The 11150-nt window shown below is 53.4% G+C and overlaps 1 protein-coding gene across 1 annotated transcript; it reads left to right on the forward strand.

Moving 5' to 3' along the window:
- The first annotated feature begins 697 nt into the window (after window positions 1-697).
- On the forward strand, window positions 698-1653 carry LOC123148505 (21 kDa protein). The gene has a single exon (XM_044567929.1). The coding sequence runs from the start codon at window positions 786-788 to the stop codon at window positions 1401-1403; it is 618 nt and encodes a 205-aa protein (XP_044423864.1). The 5' UTR covers window positions 698-785; the 3' UTR covers window positions 1404-1653.
- Window positions 1654-11150: the final 9497 nt, after the last annotated feature.

Here is an 11150-nt window from a genome sequence, read left to right on the forward strand (position 1 = left end):
TAATTAGTTATTTCCGGGAACAAGATAGTTAGTTAGTGCGATATTATGCAAGCCTATTAGAAGTGTGCATTTGGCAATTTCATCAAAGTCGGCAATGGTCAGTTGCACACTCTACATCTATAATTGCACGCATTCTCTTGTTTTAATATGATTTTGATCTTATAATGTGCACCTTAATTGACTAGCAATACCATTGTTCAACATGATTATAAAAAAATGTTTTAGATAAATATACTAGAAATATGTTCATGCATTTAATGAGTGCCAAACACCAAGACCGCTCTAGAAGTTTCTTTTTCTTGATGTGTAATATCTTCACCCACCCGGTGTCCAAATGAAAAAGGAGAACATCTCCGTGGTACTACTCCACTCTAGATGATATTGCAATATTGGATATATATTTTCTGCGGGGTAATATTAGATTTTGATAATAGTATATCTAAGGACATCACTTTCTCAGGCTATTTAGAAAACAACACTTCTATTAGTAAATACAATGAGTAACCACATGTCCACACCAAAGTGGTTTTACACATTGAATTCACACTGCCAAACTTCAGGACCTTTGTAGAACTTTCTTCTTCCTTGGCATGCAAATGTCTTTGTCCATGCAAGGGCCAAACTGAAAAAAAAAATCTCCACTAGTAATAGTTTATTTTTCCTTATATAAAGACACACATGTTGGTCACTGCAAAACAACCAAACAACTGACCAACCACCACGAGCCAAAGAGCCAACCCACACCACTCTGTGTCTGTACTCAGCGCGAGGTCACGGGCCCAACAATGCCTCGCTCCGGCGCTCTCCCCCTCCTCGCCGCGCTGGTCCTCGCCCTTGCGGCCGCGGCCGCAGCCTCCTCGGGAGCGGCGAAGGGCGCACCGGCGGCCACCGACTTCATCCGCAAGTCGTGCCGCGAGACGCAGTACCCGTCGGTGTGCATGCAGAGCCTGTCGTCGTACGGCAAGCCGCCGCCGCGCAGCCCGCAGGAGCTGGCGCGCGCGGCGCTGTCGGTGAGCGCGGACCGCGCGCGGTCGGCGTCGGCGTACGTGGGGCGGATCTGCGGGCCGGCCCCCCGCGGCGGCGGCGGCGCCAAGGCGGCGAAGGGCAGCCCCGCGCGCGACTGCCTGGAGAACATGGCGGACAGCGTGGGCCACCTGCGCGACGCGGCCAAGGAGCTGGACGGGAGCCTGGGCCGGGCCGGGTCGCCGGCGTTCCGGTGGCACCTGAGCAACGTGCAGACCTGGTGCAGCGCGGCGCTCACCGACGAGAACACCTGCCTCGACGGGCTCTCCCGCGGCGTGGACGCCGGCACGCGCGCCGCCATCCGGAGCAAGGTCGTGGAGGTCGCCCAGGTCACCAGCAACGCCCTGGCGCTCGTCAACAAGGTCGGGTCCGGGCACTAGCCCGGCCCGTCCCAGGCCCATCCCCACTCGCTTCGCCTTGCTGCGTACTACTGCGCGCGTACGCATAGCAGCTCGTATCCTGGTGCTCTATAATCTTGGGTCATGTACTACTGTATTCCAGTTTCGATGTGTTCTTGCTGTGCTGTAAAATGTACTTAGCTAAGACAATCAATTAAGAGTGTAATTAATGATAAGGTGGCGAAATTAAGCCAAAGTGCGTGTTCTCTTGCTAGCTATAGCTTCTGATTAACCGCGTGCGCTCGTTAAAATTTCCTGTATGGCACTTGTTTCTTGGGATAACGACGCATTTGCATCTTGCTGGATTTGGATTCAAAGTCTTGGTTGCGGTTGGATGAATCAATTTCTTGCCAGGATTGGGTAGACAGCTAGACACCCACGCGCTGCCTGCCTGTGCCTTGCCGAGTGAATGACATATCGATGTGCGCTGCCCCTACGGAGGCGCTGCGCTGGCCCTACGTGAACGTGCGGCGCCCATCGCTCGATCTCGTTTTCATAATTGCCCTGTGATATGACAAGGTAGTACATCGAGTTTGGATCTTAATAGTCGTGTACACTCTTCAACGTACACCTCTGTCGTCCTATGAAGGTGTTTATAAGATTTATTAGGTAAACGTAGGTACGTGATCCTGACCTCGTGTTCCCACGCCGCCGAGTGTTTGGGCAGAGCATTTCGTGGCTGTTCCTACGAATTTATTGTCGGCTTAAGCTGTGCGACATGGCAGTTCCTGACGGCCATGTGGCCATGGGCCCACAATGACTGTGTCAGCAATAACGCTAGAAAGCCATGGGGAACTATGCGTCTTTGGTAGCTACATAGTTGCCCTACACATTGCAATAGAGACTAAATATTCCAATCTATGTTTTTTAGGTCAATATTCTAATAATAATTAAGGTTATACCCACCTATCTCTTGACGGTTAGGGCAAATTCTCCCTTCCAAGCTTCCCCAGCGAGCATGTGGATTCGCCTGTCCTCTCTGTCTGTCGCTCCGGCGGCTGATGGCAGGGAGGAGAATCTCGGTGCTTCCACTTGGTGAATAGTTTAGGTTAGGGTCTTTCAGTCCTCGCAGGTGTAGCGCTCGGGCGGATAAAGAAGCTTCTTCTTCGAGTTTGTCTTTCGAATTTCGATCCTCCTTGAGTTTGTGCACCTGGACGTTCTTCACAGAGCTCTGACATAGATTCTTGCCTCTTTTTCGGAAGGTGATGTTAGGGTTTCTCATTGTGTGGCGAGATTTGGTGTCAAGTGCTTTAGATATATTCAAGGGTTTAACTATGACGACTGCGTCTTAAGGGCGTTGGCCCTTAAGGGCACGTGCACGAAGAGTTCTCTGCTATCATCGACAAGGTAAAGCTGGCTCCAATAGAGGAGCAGTCACAGCGGCACGTGGCGGCTTGTACTGGCAGTGATAGTGGTCGTTCTATGGTCTCAAAATCTTGATATAATGTTTATTATGTTTGAGATATTCTGCACTTCTGATGAACTTTTCATAATAGATCTTTTTTGCAAAAAAAACTAATAATTAAACTGCGAATGCGTGTGGGTTGTTTATACACTGACATGTTAAAATTATAGTGAGTTTATTTACGTGATCACTATGATTAACCTACATTTTATCGTTAATATGTGATTTGTGATGGTACAATGTATCGGGGTATACAGTCAAATGTCAACCCGACAATCCGACCCATGGGCGGTCGCGCCCATTGGCACCCGACCCGAATGGGTAGGGTACGGGCCGTCATCTTCACCCATGGGTAAGCCCGATGGGTAACCCGATTAGTCGTGGGTAGGATATGGGCATAAGGTCTTGCCCGTGGGTCACCCAATGGGTTGCCCGATTACCTGACATGTGGGCCCTACGGTGCACAAAATACACTAACCCCTAGCATCCAACAGCTATCTATGCTGAAAAAACACTAATAATAAGCACCACACCACGACCACAAAGATCACATCCATCAATATGAAAGTCCCTCTCCCCCCGCTCAAGGCCTTTGCTCAATTACTTGTTTGGCCCAAGGCCTCATGCATCTAAAGATCCGCTCCTCAAGTCCATATATCGTGTTAAAATTTCGGCTCAACTTGCAATATGCAGCCCATGCAGCTAAAGGCTGGTGCTCAGGCATAGGAACAGACTTGTTTAGTCCCAGCTCGCGTCGAGAACAAGAAGGAACCAGCTTGCTAGCTACTCCCTCTATCCCAAAATATGAGAACGTTTTTAACATTACACTAGTATCAAAAACGTTTTTATATTACGGGACAGAGGGAGTATATAAGAAGGTGTGACCTTTCCATCTCTTCCTCACAGATTGTAGCTACCAGATAGGCACACGTACGACAAGACGTGTACTATTTTTGAAGTATAAAAATAAAAGTAAAAATTTATTTCAAACCCGATGGGCGCCCTAATGGGCCGGGTCACCCATCGGGTTCGGGCATGGGTCTGCTTGTATACCCATGGGTAGGGGCGTGGGCAAAGGGTTAGACCCATTTACTTATCGGGCATGGGTCCGGTAGAGGTCGACCCGGTGAAACCCGACCCGACTGCCAGGTTGAGTCAGATGGGAAGTCGGCCCATCAGGCTAGCCTCGAGACCGAGCATGCCATCAAGCTGACCTTGACCCTGTCGGTAGGCCTCCTTTAGAATATTCCATTAGCATGGCGCACAAGATGACCCCACACATCAGTGGCGGAGCTAGAAAGAAAAACCTGGGCGGGCCAAGTTAAAAGAAAACGCACAAAAAATCAATCAACAAATACAATGGATGAAGAGCTGCAGCTGAAAAATCCTTCTTAACTTCATCTGTAATTGTATCATCTCTTTTTCTCTTGAAAGCCAAATTGGTACTACGTTGATTAGCCTTGCTCGAGCCTCCGCTGCACGGGTCTCCCTCGGGCCTCCTCACCGCTCGGTGCAGTGATGGTGCGATCGCCGGCTCGACGTCTGCGGCTCCGCGCCACGGCCACCACTCTCTCGCCCTCCGCGCGACTGTACGCGTGGTCCGTGCCCTAGCATCGTTCTGCCACTCTGCTGGATAGGAAGAGGAATCGAGGGAGGCATGCAACAGAGGCTGCATAGGACGGGGCGAGGCTACATGCAATGCAAGCACAAGCAGGACAGTCATGGGCTAGGCTACTCGTATGCGTAGTTGTGTACAATATACAATACATTTTTACCCCAGATGTTGGGCGGGCCACGACACGCTTTTGTCCTCACGAAGCTCCGCCAGTGCCACACATCATAACGGACTCCTCATGCCAGTGTAACCAACTAGGGCTCATGTAAACCCTAGGAGAAAGATTGTCTCTAGATCATCAGTGTACGCCGGAAATACAATTGCATTGTGTTCAAGAAGTGATTGACCAGTTACACGCATGTGAAAGCTCTAGTTTAATTTTTTTATAGTGAGCTGTTGAAGGCAATGCAACTCCCGATGTATGATCAGGTGCACGGTGCACGTATATAAGTACAAGGGCAGCCCTCAGCCTCATCTATACAAGAAAACTAGAGGCGGCACCGGTAGGAGATTATCCTAATAGATACATGACATAATATGTTCAACACCCCCACCCCCCGCAGTCGATACGTTACTAGTGACGCATAGACTGGACCGAAACTCCTCAAATGTAGGCGTCCGTAACCCCTTGGTCATGACATCGGCAAACTGCTGAGCTGTGGGAACATGAAGGACACGGATGCGCCTAAGAGCCACCTGCTCTCGCACGAAGTGAATGTCGAGCTCAATATGCTTCGTGCGACGATGATGAATGGGGTTGGCAGAGAGGTAGACTGCAGAGGCATTGTCACAGTAGACAATGGTGGCCTTCGGAACATCAAGAAGCAACTCCCGGAGAAGCTGCCGGAGCCACGAGCACTCGGCAATGGCATTGGCCACAACACGATACTCAGCCTCGACACTGGAGCGGGATACCGTGGGTTGTCGTTTAGACGACCACGATATGAGCGAGGGCCCCAGGTAGACGCAGTAGCCTGAAGTGGAGCGACGGGTGTCCGGACAACCAGCCCAATCGGCATCACTGTAGGAAACTAGGTCGGTCGAGGGCGAGGCCATCAACGTAAGACCTAGAGCCGTGGTGCCGCGGATGTACCGAAGAATCCGCTTCACCAGGTTCCAGTGAGTGTCGTGAGGGACGTGCATGTGGAGACACACCTGTTGGATGGCATACTGCAGGTCCGGCCGAGTGAGTGTCAAGTATTGAAGGGCGCCGATGATGGAGCGGTAGAACGCCGCATTCGGCGCGGGTGAACTGTCGAGCGCAAAAACCTTGGCCTTCGTGTCGATAGGCGTGGGGACGGGCTTGCAGTTAAGCATGCCAGCCCGCTCAAGAAGGTCATGCGCATACTGTTGCTGGTGGAGAAAGAACCCGTCGGCGCGGCGTACCACCTCAATACCGAGGAAGTAGTGCAACGAGCCGAGGTCCTTAATGGCTAACTCGGCGCTGAGGCGAGCAGTATGCTGGCGAAGGAGCTCTGGCGAGGAGGCCACCAGGATGATGTCGTCGACATAGAGAAGCAGGTAAGAGGTCGCCGGAGCCTGGTGGTAGACAAACAGCAAGGCATCGGAGCGAGTAGCTCGGAACCCAAGCTACTGCAGGAAGCCGGTGATCCGCTAGTACCAGGCTCGAGGGGCCTGCTTCAACCCGTATAAGGAGCGGGAGAGCAAGCACACATGGTCAGGACAAGCCGCGTCGACGAAGCCGGTAGGCTGCTGACAGAAGACCTGCTCCGAGAGATTGCCATGCAAGAACGTGGGGCCGGCGGGGACGGGGGCGTAGCCAGCGAAGCTGACGAGGCCAGCAAGGCCGGTGACGGGGGATCGACCGAGGGCGAAGGCGATAAAGAGCCCATCGGGATCACCGGTGAAGCCGTCGAGGAGCCTGGGTCAGGCCCATGAGATGCGCTCGCTGGCCGGGCTACAAACTCAACGAGAGTGGGGGGCGTCGTGGCCGCCGGCGAGGAAGCAGCCGGGCCGACGGGAGAGCCTGGAGCGGCGGGTGACGGGGCCGGGTCCGATGCCACGGACCTAGACCGGAGCCCAGGCGCTGCGGGAGCGCCGAAGCCAGGGGAGGCCCATGCGCTGCAGGGGGGCCAAAGCCGGGAGGGGGGCCGAGTGCAAGTGAGCGGCCGCCTCGAGGGGCGCCAGGAGGCACGGGTGACGATGGCGAGTCGACCGGCGGCGGTACCTGGTGAAAGGGAAAAGACCTCTCGTCAAAGTAAACGTGCCGTGAAGTGAAAACTCGGTGGGAAACGGGATCATAGCAGCAATAACCTTTGGTGTTTGGTGGGTATCCGAGAAAGATGCATGCCATGGAGCGAGGTGCGAGTTTATGAGGAGTAGTTGAGGCGATGCTAGGATAACAGAGACACCCAAAAACACGAAGGTCGTAATAGGAGGGAGGGCTACCTAAGAGGAGATGATGTGGTGCAAAGTTCCCACGAGCACGACTCGGACAAATGTTGATGAGGAGAGAGGCAGAGGAGAGGGCGTCCGGCCAAAACCGGGGCGGGACATTAGCGTGGAAGAGAAGAGTGTGCACACAATCATTGAGGGTGCGAAGGATCCGTTCGGCGCAACCATTTTGTTGCGGGGTATACGGGAAAGTGAGACAAAGAATTGTGCCATGTGTGGCAAGGAGGGTACGAACCCCGACGTTGTCGAACTCCTTCCCGTTGTCAGTCTGCAAGGCATGAATGGGACGCCCAAACTGCGTAGCGACATAGGAGTAGAAGGTAGTGAGAACGGAGAGTGCATCGGATTTTCTCCGCAATGGGAAGGTCCACACATAATGCAAAAAATCATCAAGTATGACAAGATAGTATAAAAGAACCACTTCATCAAATTCAATAGTTATAGGATTTTCACGTGTAAGAGAACGAACGGAAACAAGATTGGAGACTAACTCAGGTGAAACTAAGACATTAGACATATGTATAGGCATGGAGTTAGACGGAAAAGAACCATGACCGACATGAGTAATGGGAAGGGATGAACCGTCCCCAACAGTGATATGACATGCGGTAGAAACTGGATATGCGGAGTTGAGGTTACCAGGGTTGGAAGTCATGTGGGCGATAGCCCTGGTGTCCATATACCAGTCGCCGCCTTCGGTGTATGTGTTGGGTGTAGGAGCGGAGTGAAGTGCCGCGAGAAGGGCCGGATCCCAGGGTGCCGGCGGTAGTGCGGCGGTCGCGGCAGGGGGCGCGGCAGGGTAGGCGGGCAGGGCCGCGGGGTAGCTGCCCGAGGCAGCGTACGCAGGCGCAGCGGCGGGGTAGCCGCATGGGGCGGCGAACACCGCCTGATGGGCACCGGGGCGGGGACCGAGGATCCCAACCGGAACGGGGGCTCGCGGCACTAGCATGGTGTATGCGTGGACCACCCCCGTCCAAGGGTTGGTCGTGGCGGCCCAGGGGGCCCGGCGCAGCGCCTACTGCTGCGGCTGGCGGGGCGCCCTCCCCCCCACCACGTCGTGCTGCTGCTGCTGCTTCTTGTCGCGACGCCCCCCGCAGCGACGATCGGGGGCAGGGGCGGCGGTTGGTACACCGGCGGTGGAGGCGCTTGGAAGTAGGCCACCGTTGGTGGCGGAGGCTGCGACGGCTACGGAGCCGTGGGAGGAGCGGCGCGGGACGTGCCCACAGCAAGCGCTGTGTGCGTGGCCCGGGACTTCACCATCTTCATCCTCTTCTGCTCCAACCGAAGATAGGCCACAACCCGGGGAAAGGTCGGGTCTGGAAGGAACATGAGGTTGGAGGCCACATTGCTGAACTCCTCATTCAGTCCGGCGGTGAGTGTGCTGAGGAGAAGGTCGTCGGAGACCCGCTCCCTGAGGTCGCGAAGTTCGTCGGCAAGTTTCTTAAGGCACATGCAATAATCATCGATAGACGAGTCAAGCTGGTGGCAGCCAAAAAATTCTTGCTGAAGAAACACGCGGCGCTAAAGGGCGTTGTCAAGGAAGAGCCCGTTCAGCTTCGCCCACACGTCTGCGTGTCGTCAGTGTCGCAAATGATGGTGTGGAAGATGTCCTTGGAGATGGTTTGGTACAACCAGCGGGTGATGGTGGCGTCGATGGTCAGCCAGTCGTCGTGCACGAACATGAGGTCGGAGTCGATGGAGCCATCAACGTGATTGATGAAGTGGTACTCACGGAAGACGAGGGAGAAGTAAGTATTCTAGGCATAGTAGGTTGAGTTGGCGTAGTCGAGGATGACGGGCACGCGGGCGAAGATGTCGAGATCGCGAATGACCTCCACCGGGGGAGGGGCCGGACCTTCAAAGGGGTTGGAGGGAAGGAAGGCGGCGGCGTGGGGAGAGGCCATTGGTGGTGTGTGGCGACCGAAGTGGTGGCGGCGCGACGGTGGTGATCGGGTGTGGGGGGAGATCGGGAGGGGAGGCGGCTTGGGAGAGGAGGGTGGCTCGGGAAGGAGAGGGAGATTGGGGTGGGGAGGCACACGCGGCGGCGGGGTTCGGGTGCGCGCCGGCTTGGGTTGATGGCGGCGGCGGCTAGGGAGGAGCGGAAGCTAGGTTGGATCGGGAAGAAAACTAATACCATGTTGAAGGCAATGCAACTCTCAATGTATGATCGGGTGCACGATGCATGTATATAAGTACAAGGGCAGCCCTCAGCCTCATCTATACAAGAAAACTAGAGGCGGGGACGATAGGAGATTATCCTAACATATACATGCACATAATATATTCAACATGAGCAAACTACAAAAGTCCACTCTATGAACATTTTTGAAGCGGCAATGGGTGGCCCACAGTCTAACACAACTATGAAGTTGATTCTTCAAGTTCACGATAAACCTATGAGATTCTTAGTTGATTCTAGCAGTACAGACAAATTTTTGGATGAGTCCTATTTATCTAGTCTTGCAAGTGTTTAGAAAATACCACCAATTTCAGTAAAGGTAGCTAGTGAATTTGCTCTACAATATAGATTTCATCCTCCTGACTATTCCTAGAAGTGTCAAGAGTTTGAATTTGTTTCCAATATTAGGTTATTACCACTAGGCTTATGGTGTAATTTTAAGCCTGGATCGGCTAGCACAACACAGTCCTATGCAAGTACATTGGGAAGAGAAATGGTTATTGTCGGTGTCAAAACCGGCGGATCTCGGATAGGGGGTCCCGAACTGTGCGTCTAGGCCAGATGGTAATAGGAGGCAAGGGACACGAAGTTTTACCCAGGTCCGGGCCCTCTCGATGGAGGTAAAACCCTACGTCCTGCTTGATTAATATTGATGATATGGGTACTACAAGAGTAGATCTACCACGAGATCGAAGAGGCTAAACCCTAGAAGCTAGCCTATGGTATGATTGTTGATGTGTATGTTGTCCTACGGACTAAAACCCTCCAGTTTATATAGACACCGAATAGGGTTAGGGTTACATAGAGTCGGTTACAATGGTAGGAGATCTGTATATCCGTATCACCAAGCTTGCCTTCCACGCCAAGGAAAGTCCCTTCCGGACACGGGACAGAGTCTTCAATCTTGTATCTTCATAGTCTAGGAGTCCGGCTGAAGGTATAGTCCGGCCATCCGGACACCCCCTAATCCAGGACTCCCTCAGTAGCCCCCGAACCAGGCTTCAATGACGATGAGTCCGGCGCGCAGATTGTCTTCGGCATTGCAAGGCGGGTTCTCCTCCAAACTCCGTGTACCTGTTGAATAAAGTCCGGTTTCTTGTAGATGTTGCGCTCCTTGGCTTCTACGCCCAATAATGGCCGCTTCCCACGTGTCAAACGAATATGAAAAGTCTGAGTGTTTTTACATTCACACCCCTAGCCGCACAAATGAGCTGACCTATTTAAGGGGACGAGGATTTAGATCCAAACCACACCTTCCCCCCATCGTGAGTGTTCATCAGAGCGCATTCGACAAAGATCCATTCCACCATGGCCAGCCGTCGTGACTCCTCCTCTCGCCCTTCCAGCCCTAAGTCTGGATATTGGGAAAGATGCTCCATCCCACATAGCGAGCTAGTGACGCTCCAGACTAAGGGGTTTCTCCCCTCGGCCTATATGGTCCCGGTTCGAGCCGGTCTCGCCATCTATAACGGCGGTGAGCAAGCAGAGAATGCCCCTAATCCCTCCGAAGGAGAGCGGGTGTGCCTCGTCCCTTATTTAATAAGGGGGCTCGGATTTCCAATCCATCCATTTCTCTGGGGGCTGCTGGAGTTCTACGGCCTCCAGCTACATCATCTCACGCCTGCCTCAGTATTGCATATCGCGGGCTTTGTAGCCCTCTGCGAGCTGTTCTTGGGTGTTGAAGCTCATTTCGGACTGTGGAAGGAGCTATTTTTTCTTGTGCCCCGTTCCAAGAAGGGGTCAATGTATCAAGTGGGCGGAGCCGAAGTGTGGCGCATCGCCGGGACCGGATATCTGTCCGGAACCCCAAAGAAGGCGTCCGAAGACTGGCCCTCGGGATGGTTTTATATAGAACACGCCCCGCTGCTGGATCCTGTCCGGATCGGCCTCCCTGAATTCAACAGTGCTCCCTTAAAGAAGCGCCTAAGTTGGCGCCCACGGAGCCCTTAGAGGGGGGGGTGACAGGGACATCCTTTACCTGATGGGCCGAATAAGATTATTAGCCCATTCCGGACTAACCATGATCGGGGTCATGGCCGCATGCATCATGCGAGGGGTGCAGCCGCTACAGTATAGGGGCCACCCCATCTGGGACTTCAACGGGGAGGACGACAC

The sequence above is a fragment of the Triticum aestivum genome, chromosome 7A, assembly GCF_018294505.1.
Source record: "Triticum aestivum cultivar Chinese Spring chromosome 7A, IWGSC CS RefSeq v2.1, whole genome shotgun sequence".
Lineage (NCBI taxonomy): Eukaryota > Viridiplantae > Streptophyta > Magnoliopsida > Poales > Poaceae > Triticum > Triticum aestivum.